The sequence below is a fragment of the Theropithecus gelada genome, chromosome 2 (assembly GCF_003255815.1).
Source record: "Theropithecus gelada isolate Dixy chromosome 2, Tgel_1.0, whole genome shotgun sequence".
In the NCBI taxonomy this organism is placed as follows: Eukaryota; Metazoa; Chordata; class Mammalia; order Primates; family Cercopithecidae; genus Theropithecus; species Theropithecus gelada.
The window spans coordinates 148578092-148595530 of NC_037669.1; the positions used below are offsets into that span (position 1 = coordinate 148578092).

At 35.5% G+C, this 17439-nt stretch overlaps 1 protein-coding gene across 2 annotated transcripts in view; it reads left to right on the forward strand.

The window, feature by feature from the left end:
• Positions 1–17439, forward strand: part of SLC9A9 (solute carrier family 9 member A9) — a 591811-nt gene that overhangs the window by 159195 nt on the left and 415177 nt on the right. For both annotated transcript variants that reach the window (XM_025377024.1, XM_025377025.1), the window contains exon 5: positions 1283–1398. In XM_025377024.1, the coding sequence (XP_025232809.1) occupies positions 1283–1398 (116 nt within the window). The remainder of the gene's footprint in view (positions 1–1282; positions 1399–17439) is intronic.

Genomic DNA, 17439 nt, shown 5'->3' on the forward strand with positions numbered 1-17439 from the left:
AAATACAAAAATATTACCATTGATGGGGGATTTAATGAGTTAAAGCATGTGTACAAGTAAAAATGGTAAGTAAATGTTACCTACTATTTTTATCATTATTATTAGCCTCAATGACCTCATTGAGCATTTGCTATGTGCCAGACACCAAATGTGTATTATCTCAGTTAATCCTTAAAACAATTACGTGGGCTATTACTGTTATCCCTACCTCATGGATATTCAGGTTCAGAAAATTTTAGTAATAACTTAAAATCATATAGATAGTAGGTAGTAGAGCCTGGATTTAAATGCAGGTAGGTCTGAAATATTCCCTCATTGCGATACTTTTCTTAACATAATTTGAAATATCTGCATTCTTATCGACATTTTTAAATATCTCTTAGCCTTTTTACCTATGCTCAAAACCTTAGAACTAACTTTAAGTTCATGTGAGTGTTTAAACATCCATCTGTTGGTTTCATGGTCTATAGTTTCTAAAGACTCTTACAGTTCTTAAATTACACTGTGATCCAGTTCACCCACCTCTCCATTTCCTCTACTAGGATCTTAGCAAAATCAATCAGTCAGTTAAATAATTAAATACCAATTAAAAGCTATAGGATGGCAAATGATGACCAAAACAGACAATTTGCATGCCATGGTGTGGGGACAGTAAGGTTATAGAATCTTTCCTTGAAAGATCACAATGCAACTATTTCAGTATTCATTTTAAACAGTGAGCTGGAGTTACATGCTCTAACCTAACAGTGATTCTCTACCCAGTGTGGAAGTGTCCTGACACCAATAGTAGCAGAGACTCATCTATTATAAGGTGACTGGTTGACTGAGTGCCCTGTGATTGGCTAATATCCTTCTCATCACAGTGATGGACTTGAAATTTGAACCCTTTTCAGTCACCCCCAGCAGACAAAACAAGGAAAACTGAAAAGCAATCCATTTACAGATGTCAGCACAGCTGCTGTGTTTTTGGATATGATTTGCTGTGCCACATTTGACAGATTATTTTTTATATCTTTGAGATTTATCTTGTTTTCATTGGAATATACTATAAACTGTTCCATTACCTTTAACCAGGTGAATAAATTGTGATATTTGGTAAAATTGTCTTTCATAGCCAAGAGATTCCAGTGTACAGAGAGCTAGCATGACTGTCATTTGGCAGGGCGGTGGCAATTTGTGCATGATACGTATTCGGGAAAAACATTAGCATGTGGCTTATGATAGCATGGGTTTACACGGGGTTCATCTTGATGTTTGAAGGTCATGTTTTTCTCTTCAACAGGTTAATTATGTATGGTTTTGTGAAGGCTATGATACATGCTGGCCAGTTGAAAAATGGAGACTTTCATTTCACTGACTGTTTATTTTTTGGTTCACTGATGTCTGCTACAGATCCAGGTAATTGCTCAAATAATCTATTTTCTTCTTTTAAAATCAAACATTAAAAAAAAATCAAACATTTAAATTGAATGTCTCTCCCCAAGACCATCACCTGAGTCTACATAATAATTTCTATTCCTCTTCATCTGCAGTTCACATATCTGTTAGTAATCACTAAAGAAAAGAAAAGGGGAATATTTTAATAGTGCTAAAGAAATTGATTAGAAAGTAATTTCAGTAGTGGGAGAGATCTTTAAAGTCATTATAGTTTATTTCTCTAGATAAGCTTGTCCAACCAGCAGCCCATGGGCTGTGTGCAGCCCAGGATGACTTTGCATGCTGGCCAAAACAAATTCATAAACTTTCTTAAAATAGAATGAGATTTATGCACAGACCTTTTAATTTGCTCATCAGGTATCGTTAGTGTTAGTGTATTTTACGTATGGCCCAAGAAAATAATTCTTCTTCCAATGTGGTGCAGGGAACCCAAAAGATTGGACACCCCTGCTCTAGAACATGTAACCATTTTGAGTTATCATCCTGAATTTTTCTCCAGTCAATATGTCTTCTCTTCTTTTGAGAATGATGTAGTAAATTAAATGATTTAAAGATATATTTTAAAAATGTTTACTATGGTACTTTTCAAGCATATCAAACATAACAGAGAATAGTAAAAAGAATTCGCATATGCCCTTCAGCAATTATGAAATACGAGCAATCATCTTATTTATACCCCCTCCACACGCACTCTCACATCATGACTGGATTATGTTAGAGCAAATTCTAGCAATCATATGATTTTCCTTGTAAATGTTTTGAAAAATGAGCATTGCCATTGTAAGACCTAAAAATATTAACAATCATTCTTTAATGATGTCCAAAATCTTTTCATTGTTTTAATATTCCTAATTGTCTTATTGTCATTATTCGTGTGTATAGCAGTTTGTACAAATCAAGATCCAAACAAGGGCAGCATATTGCAATGGATTGATATGATTGTTGAGCCTCTTTTTATCTAGAAGTTTCCCTTTTATTTTTATTTTCTTGTCGTTTATTTGTTTTAAAAAAGAGGTAATTTGTCCTGTGGTTGAATTGAATAGAGTTCCTTAAAATATTCCTCAGTGCCCTGTATTTCTTATAAACTGATTAGATTCAGAGGTTTAATCAGATTCAGGTTCAACCTTTTTGGTATGATTACTTTAAAGATGGTTATGTGAGCCTTCTGTTGCATCACCTTAGGAGGCAAATAGTGATTGGTGACTCAGCTGTCAGCCTGATCCATCATATTATTGATTGTTACTCTAGCAGAGACTACCAGAACACAACCTGTGGTTGAACAACATGGTTTTATTACCTGTTGCAATGAAAGTGAATACCATGGGGAATCATGTTACGTCTCAGTGGGTGTTAGAAAGGACTTATTATAGGACCTGGGTTTATCTTTGGTTATTTTAGTGAGGGTTTAAGGCATCAGGGTTTTGGTCTGGATTCGATGCTGTCAGGAAGTGGGAATAACTCCAAGACTGGGCATCTTAGTTAAGTCTTACTTAGAAGGAGGAAAGACTCGATCGAGCCTAAAGCTACAATTGGTGAAGAAGCAGTGGTCACTCATAATAGCCAGGATAGGGGGATAGGTTTGTGGTTTGGACAATGTTCATTATTTGTGTTTAGACATAATTACATAGTAGTACTGTTTTTGTCTGGATCCATCATGGACACAGAATAACCTTGCCTGATGTCATTCTGTGAACTTGTTTTTGTTCAACAGGAGAACACCAAGGCCTAGCTAAGAGTATCAGGCCAGCTCTTGAATGTCAGGCTACTTTTCTCTTTCTTAGGAACATATAAGAATCTTTCTCAGCTGGGAGCGGTGGCTCACACCTATAATCCCAACCCTATGGGAGGCCAAGTTGGGAGGATCACTTGAGCTCAGGAGGTCAAGACCAGCTTGGAAAACTTAGGGAAACCCTGTCTCTCAAAAAAAAAAAAATTTTTTTTTTAAATTTAAAAAATACCCAGGTGTGATGGTGCACATCAGTAATTCTAGCTATAGCTACTTGGGAGGATGAGGTGGGAGGATCACTTCTCAGGCCAGCACGATTGGCACCACATAGTGACTTGTTATAAATGTAAAATCTCAGGCTCAACCACAGACTTAGTGTCAGATGCTAGAATTTAACAGTATCCTCGAGAAATTCATATGCACATTAAAGTTTGCAAAGCTTTACATTTTGGAGTTACCCAATTTTATCCAATGGTTTTAGTACCCACTGATAGTTTTTGCTTAAGCCAGTATTTATTAGGGGTTACAAACTAGTGGTATGCTAATCTAATCCTACCTTTTGCATTTATTAGCTGATGGTACTCTCCTTAATGAAGTAGTTTTCCAGTTCAATTATTTCAGTACCCAATGGTATAATTTAAACAACAAAAGCAGGGCAAATGATCCATTTTTTTTCTTTATTTACTAATTTTCAAAAGCATGTGTTGTGTAGCATCCTGCACATGTGACCAATGAGATGAGCTTTTAAAAACATATCACTGTGAGCACATGGATTTTTACATAGATGATATGTTTCAATCTGCTGTTGTCATTATGTTCTTTTTCATGATCAAAAAATTCCATTTTTGACAAGTGGGAGCCTCTTCAAGTTTCTCCTGTATCCTTTTATTATAATCCCAACCGTTTTCGATAGGTTTCTTGCTTTTGAGTAAGACTAGATGTTTCAATCTTATCTTGTATATTTCCTGCACCCTACCTAGGAATTACCTTTCTCTCCGAAAAGCCTTGGCTTTTTCTAAGAGGGAAATTTAGTTAGAGACCATCATCTGGGCACTAAGGGATTGCATTGCTGCTGGATTGGTAATTGTTTTTAGACCTTTTTTTAAAAGGAGAAATTATATCACAAATTCATAATATTTTCAGTTAAAATTTAGTATTATAGGAACTTAACTGCCTTGAATTTTTATTTTCATTCTTATTTTCTTCTGCCTACTCTTTGTCTTCCTACACATTCATATAATTTCTTATTTGCTTAAAACATATGTTCTCAAAAGTATAATATATATACTGTTACTAAAAATATGATAACTAAAAACTGTTTAAGATTTTATTGTGGTTATTTTTAACCTGTGGATGTATCCCACTAGTGAGGTACAGTTAAAAATTATTCCCTTTTTTAAAATCACTTGAAATAACTTCTCTGTGTGGTTAAGCCACAAGTCGATATATAATAATGTTCATTTGTTTTATTTTGTTTTTAATTTTTGTTTTAAAACTAAAAAATCACAGAACGAAATAAGAGAAATCTAACTTCTCTCCCTGTCTCCTTTACCCTAAATTTCCAATGATTTTGGTTGGTTTTTGGCTTACCCTTCTATATTTAAATTTAAGCGAATACACAAACATGCACACATTCCACTATATGCTACTATGCACAGGGTTCTTCACTTTTTATTTAATTAACAGTATTTTGGAGATCTCTTCATAACAACATATAAGAATCTTTCTCAGCTGGGAGCAGTGGCCCATGCCTATAATCCCAACCCTGTGGGAGGCCAAGGTGGGAGGATCACTTGAGCCCAGAAGTTCAAGACCAACCTGGACAACATAGAGAAACTCTGTCTCCCCAAAAATAAAAAAATAAAAAGATAGCTTGGTATCTTTTTATGGTGCACACCAGTAGTTCCAGCTATAGCTACTTGGGAGGCTGAGGTGGGAGGATCGCTTGAGCCCAGAAGATTGAGGCTGCAGTGAACTATGATCATGTCACTGCACTCTAGCCTGAGTTACAGAGCAAGACCATGTCTCAAAATAAATAATAATAATAATCTTTCTAATTATCTTTAGTAGTCGAAGAGTACCCCCATGGTTTATTCAATCAGTCTTCTATTGATGGAAATTTGGGTTCTTTCTTCTGCAATTATGTATGGTGTTGAAATTAATAGCTTTTCACATTTTGACAGTGTTTCTTTGGGAGACATTTCTGGAAGGAGATAATGGTAAATGTATTTGTAATTTTCCTAGATGCCAAACTCCCCTCCATACAATTTGTACCATTTTGCATTCATACCAGCAAGGTATGACAATACCTGTTCTTCACAGTCTTGTCAATACAGTAGACAATCAAAACTTGGGGGTTTATCCATAGGAGAGGTGAGGATTTATATATCCCTAAAGCATGACTTAGTACTTCTTTTATTATGAGTAAGATTGTATGTTTGTATTTTTGTATTTTATTATGAGTAAGATTCATATATTTAGGAGATATGAAATTTTTAGAAAAAAATTCTTATACATATATATTTCTATTATGTATCTATTTTTTTTCTATTTATAAGACACCTTTTTCCAGCAGAATCATTAAACTTTTGCATTTCAATGTTTAGATGCCCTTAATATGTTAGGAATATTAATTTGTAACATAAGTTACAAATAGTTTTCCTGGTTTGTCATGTTTTATTTTGCTTATGGTATGAGAGGTTGATTGAAAGAACATGAAATGAAAGTGAGTCTTAGGTTTGGAACCCACGGTGTAGATTGAAGATCAGAGCCCCAGAGTGGTATACAGGGAGAGGCTGCTCTATCCCCAGGGTTAGGAATGGCCTGGTCACTATGGCATTGCTAGAAGATTTCACCCTCACACAGCCCAAGGGAAATGCAGAAGTCCCTTAGCAGCCACTGGAAGCGTGGACTCAAGACTATATATTTTCAGCCAATCTAGCTAGGTAAGGTTGTTCTCTTCTGTCATATATAGATATTCTGCCTTTCAGGGTCAGGCCTCACTTTGCATCACCTTTGCACAAATCTTCAAGTTCAGAAGCACTGCAACCAGCATTCCCTGGTCCCAGCACTGAAGGCTGAGTTTGTTGCCTTCTACTGAGTGACTCAGCTAGCTCTAAACACAGTTGAGTTATATTCAAGTGCTGCTCTTTCCGTGGCAGGTGATGCCCCTGAAGTTATGTTTAGATAACACAGGAAAACCAATTAAAATGGAAAAAAAATCCAGGCTGGGCACAATGGATCATGCCTGTAATCCCAACACTCTGGGAGGCTGAGGCAGGAGGATTGCTTGAGGCCAACAGTTCTAGATCAGTCTGGACCACATAGCAAAACCCATCTCAAAAGAGAGAAAGAGCAAGAAAGAAAGAAAGGAAAGAAAGAAAGAAAGAAAGAGAGAGAGAGAGAGAAAGAAAGAAAGAAAGAAAGAAAGGAAGGAAGGAAGGAAGGAAGGAAGGAAGGAAGGAAGGAAGGAAGGAAGGAAGGAAGGAAGGAAGGAAACGAAGGAAGGAAGGAAGGAAGGAAGGGGCTAGAGAGAGAGAGAAAGAAAGGGGGAAAGAGAGAGGAAGGGAGGGAGGGAGGAGGGAAGGAAGAGAGGGAGGGAGGGATCCAGCTTTGTAAGATGATTATTTATCTGCATTGTATCAAACACCTGAGCGGACTGAATTTTTTAAAATACAATATTGGCTCGTAACCATAAACAGCATCCTGAGGCCCCAGTCTACTTTTCAAGTTTGGCATGGACCAGCTGTGCAACTTTGGGCAGCCACTTAGCCTCTCTAGATTTTATACATTATCGGAAGTAGAAGACAGTGTTTCTCATCGCTTCCAACTTCTTTTTTTTTTTTTTTTTAACAGACAAAACTGACTCTTCATCTGTAAAATAAAAAGTTTTAGCTAAAGGTCTAATATCCTTCCAGATCTAACATCCCATGATTTTTACTCCTGTGAGAGTGGTTTTTATTTTAAAACAGCTTTTATTTTAGGGAAAATAAAAGTCAACCCAAAGCCTGCTAACTTTATATTCTGAGGTTCCAACCTCAAATCAACAAATGCTAAAGATATAAGATAGAAACCCGCACTTAAATAGGAACCCTTAAATCCTCTTCTTTTACTGGGAACTAATCATTATATTAAAACATGCTGAACCCACTCTCTGCTAAATTGGTTCAATTTAAGATCTTCAACAACCTTAAAATACCTAGTTAATCTTAACCCACAATTATTCATTTATTGCCTAAATTATTATGACTCACTCATTTATGAGAGGAAACCTATGTTCTCAGGTCTGATATTTCTTGGCCTTTTAAAAATTAATTCTTTCCCATTTAGCCTTAGCTAAATATTAGCTAGTGTTATTATTTCCTTCATATTCATCTTTTATGGATACACATTTAGTCTTAAATCTAATTCTTCCTGCACGTTTCAGACTCTCAGCCAATTTTTGATTTAGCTCCATTTGGGATTATTTGACTATAATTTGATTCATTTTATCTCCTCCTTTCCTTACTGATGAAGAGCTTCCTGATGATGGAAAAGTCATCATCAGCACTTAACAAGTGGATAATGAAAGGCAGAACAATCAAAGAGACAGTGTATGAAAAAATGGCAGGACAGGGAAAGACAGAAATACACAGAGGGCTCAATGAATGAGCCAGCTCTTCTTCTGGTGTGTGCAAAAAACAGAGACTAGGAGGATGGGGAATGGGAGAGGAAAGATAAACAAAACTCAAGAGAGCAAAAGTCCAAACAGATGATTTGTTTAACAGCTCTCATTTTGCAATCGGCCAAAGCTTGTCAAGGAGCTGTCTAGCCTCATACTATCCTCTTGCCTTTTTCATTGTTGTCTTGGGTTCTCGTTTGGTAAATTTAACTATCCAAGATAACAATTTTGATTAACAAATCGGAAATGTCCTTTCATATTGGGTAGGTGAGATAAAGAGGGGAGTCCTTAAGATGTGTAAAGATACGTGGAGATACCAGCATACCCGTGCATCTTGAACATACCAGTTTTGTGGCTGCTTTGGTGTATTTTCTCTTGTTGCTCCCTCCTCACCTTCTTCAGGTCTATGCTCAACCGTCACCTCAGTGAGAGCCTTTCTTGCTCACCCTATCAAATACTGAACCCCCTTCCCCAAGACGCCCCAATCACAAAGCTTTCTGTGCCCTGTCCATGCCTTACTTTCCTCCACATCACTAATTACTAATTACTAGTGATCAGTTTATTTATTTATTTATTTACTCACTTACTTACTTATTTCTTTGTCTCCTATGTGGGAGATGTTTTTTTCCTATTTTTCTGGATTTTTTCCTATCTTTTCAGTCTTACAGTTCTGATATCTAGAACAGCAGGTTTTTAATAAACACCTGTTAAATCAGTGAATTAATACAACTCGAGGAAGAAACTGCTAGGGCAAAGTGTGGAGTGTGGAAGGGCATCTCTTTTCAGTTATGCAATGTGAAGCAGTTGAGTATCCCAGATCACCCTCGGGGATGAGATGTCTCGTGGCCCCTGGAAGGGCAGTCTCCCAAGAAGAAGGTGGACTTGCAGCACGTAGCTGCATTTCTAGCACATAGCCGGACTTCTAGTACATAGCTGAGTGGCAATATCACTTTCTGTCCACCAAAGAAGATATATTTAACTAAAACAAAGATATGTGCCTTTCCTCTTGTCCAATCATGTAGCAGATATTTCTTTCTTCTGTCTCTCTGGTGGTCAGTGGCTGAACACTATCCAGAGCATGCCAAGCTATGGTTTGTAGACTTGCAAGAAGCAGTTATAATTATGTGTTTTTTCTAAGTTGGAAGATGTTCAAAATAGTAGCTTCTTTTAGGAAAAGGAACAACTCAGTACATTGCATCAAGTATTAAATGATCACCCAGAAGATGCCAGGAACTCATCCTGGTATTTACGGAACTGACATTTCCTCCAAGGTCTTCAGGAAGCCACTCATTCAAGTACGTGTGTTCTGTGCATTTTTCTCGCTTCATCAATTTCCCTGTTTCTTATTTGGTTTAGAGTGTCTTCATTTTACATGATGCAGCTGCATTGAGACTCAAAGACAGCTGCACTATTTTGAACTCCAAAAGTATTAATCCAGTACTCAAAACTATAAAATAATTATTAATTCAGAGACTTGTCCAATTTTCCCTCTAGATAATTAATCCAGGGTGTCTTGATTTAGGTAACATTAGATAGGGTACGTTCTAGAATTGCTGTGTCTGATATGATACTTACAAGATACATGTCGCTACTGAACCCCAGAAATGTGACTAGTCCAGATTGATATGGGCTGCAAGTATAAATACACCCTACATTTCCAAGACATCATTTGAAAAAAGTGAAACATCTCATTAATAATTTTATACAGTATTAATTACATGTTGAAATGATAATATTCACTTAATATTGAGTTAAATAAAATATTCTGTAAAATTAATTTTACTTGTTTACTTTTTACTTTTTTAAGATGACTACCAGAATATTTAAAATTACATATGTGGCTTAAGTTGTATTTTTATTGGACAGCACTGCTATAAAGATATATAGAAATGAAACTGTTGGAAACCAAACCATGATCCTTAATAGAAATACCATAATAATTTAAAATTTAGTATTAAATACAAATACAGTATTAAGTATAGATACAATGCACTGCATAGATTATGCCATTAGGTAAAATATAGGCAATTTATTTTTATGAGATTGAATTAATATGTCTGAGATTTTCTTTCTAAAATCCTTCCTCCCAGTCTCATTTTTCTGCTCTGATGCATAATAACCTATTAACTACTTTACACCCAAGATTCAGAAATAAAAGACAGTAAATATCTATATGATTCAAATATCATATATGTGCCATTTAAACTATGAATACTGTAGCCTCTGACTTGGGGACAGTGGATTAAATAAACTCCTGTCCAAATGTCTCAACTGTATTCTTTTTGTAAGAATATAAATAAGTTCTTAAAGCCTGACAATGTCAGCATTGTTTTTGGAACTCCCATTACTGTTTTGTCTTATGTAACATGTCACAGGTTCAAGAAACTTGATATTTATATTATGTAAGCATGGTTTCAGTATTAGGTTTTAATATTCCTAAATTGAATAGACTCAATATCAAAAGTAAATATTTATATAAAATTCGTAAATGGAGACAACCTGCATGGCCAGTTGGAAGATATAGTCCATAATTTTTTTCCATAATTTTTTTCATCAAGTTTAGATTTTAAAAATCTATTTGATGTAAATTATGAGTTCAGTTCTCTCACCAAACAAGGCAAAATTCACAAGTGCTTAGTAGGATCTATTTCTTTATCTGTATCGTCATCAACACTAGATAATATTTAATGACTAGATCATCACAGATGCTTCACAATATAAAAGACCCATTGAGTTCTGCACAGTGCATAATAAATGCTTACCGAATAAATGCAGCCGTCATTGAATATTGATTCAGAACACTGTTCATGGTGTGGGACAGTCATGTTTAAATCTTCATTTTATCTGACTCGCTTGGCTTCAGTTACTCCAACTATAAAATGGGAATACAAGATTTATTTTAAAGGTTCTTGATAAGGATTAAATAAGATAATATGTCTTATTTTTATTGTTATGTTGTCATCATTATTTTTATGCTGCACTAAGATGGGGCTGCTATTTTTCCTTTAGTATAACACAGTGAGACGTGTACATTGTTTCTTGTTTTCGTGATAATAATGAATTTCCATGATTCTTCCTACCGGGTTAGTTCTCCTGGGACCAACTATATTCATTTGTGAGTTGCTTGGTTAAAGTTGGGAGTGTAATATATGTAAGGTGGTAATTTTGCTTTGAATAAAACACAAATATACTTTGACATCTATTCTTATAGATGAGAGGTAGTAATTTTTAAAAGCAAATCTCAGACATTGTCACTTTACCCCTATGTACTTTGGTACGCATCTCTAAGATTAAGGACATAGTTCTTATATGTCGTGAAGCCACTATCCAACCTGAAAGTTGTTCCATAATCCATTGGTATCATCTAATAACCAATCCACACTGAAATTTTCCTGATTTTTGCCCTTTGCCTTTGATAACCCAAACAGGTTTCACAAGTGATATTTAGTTGTCTCTTCTCTGCATTCTCCTTTAATCTACAGCAGTGCTCCTTCCTACCTTTTTTAAAAATGCTATTATTCAGAAAATTGGGTCAGTTCTATAAGATGTACCACATTCTGGATTTGTCGCTTCCCATGGTATCATTTAATTTTTCCTGTATCTTCATATTTCTGTAAGTGCAAGTTAGCTTCAGAGAGTCCTGATTACTTAGATTCAAATTCATCAGTTTTTGCAAGAATATTCAATAGGTGATGTTTGATCGATCACATGGCATCATATTAGAAGTCACACAATGACTTTTAGTCTTGGTGTTGACTAGTCACACAATGACTAAAAGTCTAGGTGTTGTCTTTTACTGATGCTAAGTGTGACCAATCAGTTCAGGTGGTGACAGCCTGATCCCTCCTTGTAAATTTCCCTATAAAACTTTCATACAATGGTTTCATCCATTGATGCTGATTGTTTGAACCTATCATTTTCATTAGAATTGACAAAATGGGATTCTTTTCTAATTCTATCACTTCTGCCAAATTATTAGCTAGAATTATTCTTGCAGCAAAACTCTCCTGTATACTTATTAGTTTAAGCTACTACTTATATCATCTAAATGGAATGTACAGATCTTATCTAGACCCTTGGTCAAATAATGCACCCATAAATAAATTACCATTTTAAACATACAGTTTTAAACATAACCACAATTCCATCATCACACCTAAAACATTAATAGTAATTTTCATGGTAGGCAAAATAATGGCCCTCCAAAGATGCCCATACATTAATCTTCAGAACCTGTGAATATATTACATTGAATAGCAAAAAGGGATTTACAACAGTGATTAAATTAAGGACCTTGAAACATGGAGATTACCCTGGATTATCTGAATGATCCCAGTTTAATCACATGGGTCTCTAAAAGTGGTAGAACTTTTCCTGTCTGCAATCAGAGGAAGATGTGACTATGAAAGAAAGGGGCAGAAAGATATAATGTTGCTGACGTTGAAGATAGAGGAAGGGGGCTATGAGCCCAGGAATTTGGGTGTCCTCTGGAAGTTGGAAAGGGCAAAGAAACTGATTATCCTGTTGTGCCTACAGAAAGAAATGCAGCTCTGCTAATACCTTAATTTGATATCACTGAGACATGTGTTGAATTTCTAATATACAGAAATATAAGGTAATAAATTTGCTTTATTTTAAGCCACTAAGTGTATGATAATTTGTTTCAACAAAAATGGCAAACTAATATAATTTTAAATATTATAAAATATATAGTTTAGCTAAAATTTCCCAACTTATACAAATTTTTATAGCTGCTTTCATTGATCCAGACAATGTATATGCACAATGCTTTTAGATATAAAATGAATGATTTAAAATAATAAAATTGTAGAATACTTTTGTGGAAAGAGCTACTTCTTTTAATTTACCACCCTCGTTTTATAGAAGAGCCAACTAAGAGGTGAGTGACTTGGCCCTAGGACAGTCATTTCAAAATTTAATATTACAATCACTTAAAAAATTCATGAAGGTCACCAGTGGATTCTAGGAAAGCAGTGACCTTAACTTGGCTTTCTTGCCCTTTATTACTGTAATTTATCTGATTTTCCTAAGGCAAAGAGCTGTTGGTTCCTATATGCAACTGAGTGCTGATGAAGCCTTGAGCTTTGTGCAAACCCTACAGAAATTACAGATACTGAGCTTTCTCTACCATAAGTAGCCTGAGCCTCTAGATACCAGTTTTGAAGAAGTCTTTAGATGGAGACTGGAAAACTATGAATCCTGAAAAGTGATTTGGGTTGTAGAAATCTGTGGACGTTGGTGGTAGGAAGGTGGTAGTAGTTGACATTAGCCTGCATGAGTGAGTTTGATTCTTTGGTTACCGGGTAAGGGAGCTGTCTCCTCAGTACCTGAAGGGTAGCCCACATGCTTATCCATCACTAGCCTATCTTCTGCCACTCACAGGACTGCTATCACAGAAGATAGTCCAACAGCCTTAAACTCCAAAAAGCTGACAAAGAAAGATAAAAACACATCAAGACTTTTCAGCAGCCTGAGAGAGGAAGACTGGTCAGAATAAACAGAGCACATACACAGGAAATAAATTCCTGAAATAGAATATAATTCAAACAACCTTATAAGAAATCTTATAAAAAGAACTCAGCAATGTTAGTTGCATGTGGTCAGAAATTTTGTTCACTAATATATTCACAATGCCTAGAATATAAGCTGTCTCAGAGGAGACTATCAGTAAATACTTGTCAGATAAATAAATCCATCAAAAGAATAATAATGCTAGTTAGGCAGAATATACCATGAAAGTGAGAGTGGCACAATATCATGAAACCCATTAACATAATCTATTACATCAATACATTATAAGAGAATGAAATATATAATCATATCAGTGAGGAAACGACATTTAATAATATGCAGCAGCATTACTAGTAAAAATTCTAAGTTAAAAAAAGAAAAAACTATTTAAATATAATTCAAAGTATTTACCAAAATCTAATACCAAGTGTTATTCTAAATGAAAACTTGAAATTGGACAATTCAAGAAGGTTTTATTTATAGAGGACTTGTTGCAAAGTGTATTTGTAGAACTACAAAGAATAGTGCAGGCATCTGGAGCTTGGGAGTAACCAAACAGTTATCACTCTTAGGTTCAAAGTGATAAGAGAGAGTGGTCATTAGAATCAGTGGGAGAAAGCCTGTGGAATATGTCACCTGGTGGAGAGCAGGGACTTTTTTAGTTCAGGGACACTTTTAGTTCAAGGTAGCATTTCAGGGGGAAAATGTCAGGGAATAAATACCTAAGTCTTCCTTTCTGTCCCTCCTCTGATCTCTTCTGAGGCTTCTCATTGGCTAAATCCAATCAGAAGCTAGAGGGCGTGGGAACCTACTGATGTAGTGCACGTGGTCAGTGTCCCAAAGCAAAGAATGTGTAAAGGGAAAAATGGAAGATACTGGCATAGAAGTTCTAGCAAATTCAGTAAGAAAATGAAAGAAAATAAAACATCGCATACAAGTAGAAATTAGGAAATACAGCCGCCATTTCTGTTGATGTTACTCTATTTAATAAAAACTATTAGTATTAAAAACAAAATTCTGTGAGGTGCCGGAGTATAAGATAAATATACAAAATCTAATCGCATTTAAAAATTTTAGCAGCAAGTTTCTAGAAATAAAATTCAATATCTATAAAACTTACAACTATTTGATACTAATTTTAACAAAGAATGAACATATAACATTTTAAGGGATATAAAACATAAAACAAGATATGAACAAATGAAAAGTCATGACATGTTCTAGGATGGGAAGATTTAATTGTGGACATACTTTATCTTTTTCTTCCTCCTAGATTTTTTTCATGGGGTACTTTTCAAACAATGAAAAACTTTAGCAAACTATATAATCCCTGTTACTTTTCATAAACCTTCCAGCAGTTTCTAAAGTTTTCATTCTATTCAAATACATCGTTCAAAAATGTTTTTAATGTCAGTTTATGTGTGACAATCTTTCCAAAGCCTTGTATGCCCAAAAAATTTTCATTATACCCTCACATTCAATAGTAATTTGTTTAGACATAAAAGTATAGATTCAAAGTTATTTTATTTAATTCCTTCAAATATTTATTTCTCTTCATTTTTTATTTTAATCTAGTGGTACTCTGATTATTTATGTTGCACTTCTATTTTTATCTCTCATGTCTCTTAACATTTTAAAAATGTACTTTTAGCTCTTCAATCTTTATTGCTTCCTGCTGGAAGAGTTCCTCAATCAGGTTTCCCATTTATTTAATTCATTTCTTCAGTTGTATGCATCATCCTATTTATTCCATCTATTATAATCTTTTCTGCAACTGCTATGTTTTTCATACCTGCTATTTCTTTTTATTTAAATTTCTTCTGTCTCTTTAAGTGTATTTAATATACTTATTGAAAATGTTTATCTATTCTGATACTTCTGTTTTTTGTTTGTTGATTTTCTCTAAGTTGCTATAACCCTCAGGTGTCTAGTTATTTTTCAGGTTTGCTCATGTTCCTTTAGGAGTATCAACCATTGAATTGGCAATATGTATTGGAGAAGGGCCTCAAAACTACAGTTATCATTTTAATTTGCTGTCATCCCACTAACCCAGTGTAGTGATGTTAAGCCTCAGAACACATTAACTATGGAGACATTTTTTGCTTGTTACAACTGGGGGAATGCACTACTGGCATTGGATGGATAGAGGGCAGAGATGCTGCTAAACTTTGAAAATGCACTGGATAGCCCCCAACTGCAGATAATTGTCTGGGCTAAAATATCAATAGTGCCAAGGTTGAGAAACCCTGCCCTAGCCAACTTCTCAGGTTGGAGTTTAGGCCCTAAGGGAGAAACAACATTGATAATCCATTAGCCTAGGATTTGTAGGGAAAGAAAATGCCTAAGGCTGCTCAGTCTCTCCCTGTTCTTATCAACTCCTTACCCCAAAAGATCTTTTGCACTGCTCCTGACATAACCCCCATGAACACCTGCCCCATTGTTTAGCCAGTTGTGTATGCTTTGTGTGGCGGGCGAAGCAATGATTACTTCATGGAAATGCAAGTAAGCCAAATGGCAGAGCTTAAACAGTTTTTGTTTGTTTGTTTTTCTTAATTTGCTTTTATTTACTGCTGTGTGTAGCCGCCCATTGCTGGATTTGCTGTACTCTTCCCACCCCCCTCACCTCTTTCCCACACACACCAATCCAAAACAGTGCTCCTTCTCCCTGGGGATGTCTCAAGGCTTTTGTTGTTGTTAGTTTCAATTCCACTTTTCTCTATATACTTTCTTCATCACTGACTTTGTGGAGGAAGGCAGTAGCCGATGCTATTATAATTCACCATCTTGGTGATGAGAAGAAAGCTTTCATAAACATTCTACTTTCCTCCAAATTCATATAAAATTTAATGTAATTTCTATGAACACTTACCACTTTAAACATTGAAACTGGATAAAATTATCTTAAAGCTTATAAAGTGGAATAAAACCATGAGGTAACCTACCTAATCAGATGTAAGAACATGCTACAATGCCATTATAATCAAATCAGTGCAGTATTGGCCTAGGGAGCACAAGACCAGTAAAAAATAATAGATGATCCAGACACAGATTTCAGTGGAAAATGATAATTTGACAGAGGTGGTATTTCAATTCAATGGGGAAATGATGGTTCATTTAACAAATGCTACTAGCACAACTCACCGGCTATCCATTTATATTATAAAATTGAACACATATAACCATTTACAAAAATACATTTAGAAGAATTAAAATGTAAATAATGAAATTTTTAAAAAGTACTGCAAGAAAATCTGTAAATCTATATCTATAGATTAAGGATACAGAGACTCTTCTTAACAAAGAATGGAAAACCAGAATCCATAAATACAGACATATTTGAATATATAAAAAGAAAATACATGTAAGTGGAAAAGATACCATAAACAGTCAATAGATAGGCAACACAGTGGGGAAAAATTATGTAAGTACAGAGGACAGAATATTACTATTTCTAATACACAAAGAACACTTTAAAATGACAATCTGGAAATAAGTAACAGAAACACTGACAACGACTATGAAGAGGCAGGCCGGGCGCGGTGGCTCAAGCCTGTAATCCCAGCACCTTAGGAGGCCGAGGCGGGTGGATCATGAGGTCAGGAGATCCAGACCATCCAGGCTAACATGGTGAAACCCCGTCTCTACTAAAAATACGAAAAATAAGCTGGGCGTGGTGGCGGGTGTCTGTAGTCCCAGCTACTCGGGAGGCTGAGGCAGGAGAATGGTGTAACCCGCGAGGCGGAGCTTGCAGTGAGCGGAGATCGCGTCACTGCACTCCAGCCTGGGCGACAAAGCGAGACTCCATCTCAAAAAAAAAAAAAAAAAAAAAAAAAAAAAGACCATGAAGAGGCGATTCATAGACACACAAATCCACTTGTGCCACAAATGTGAAAAGTTATTCAAACTCCCAAGAAGTCATGGAAATGTAAAATAAAGTAACAGCATATCATTTTACCCCTAGCAATTTGGCAACAATTATAATACGAAGTAACAGTCCTTGCTGGCAGGGATGCAGGAAAGAGTGGACTTTTACACATTTCTAGAGAACATTGAAATCATTAACAGACTTCTGGAAGGCAATTTG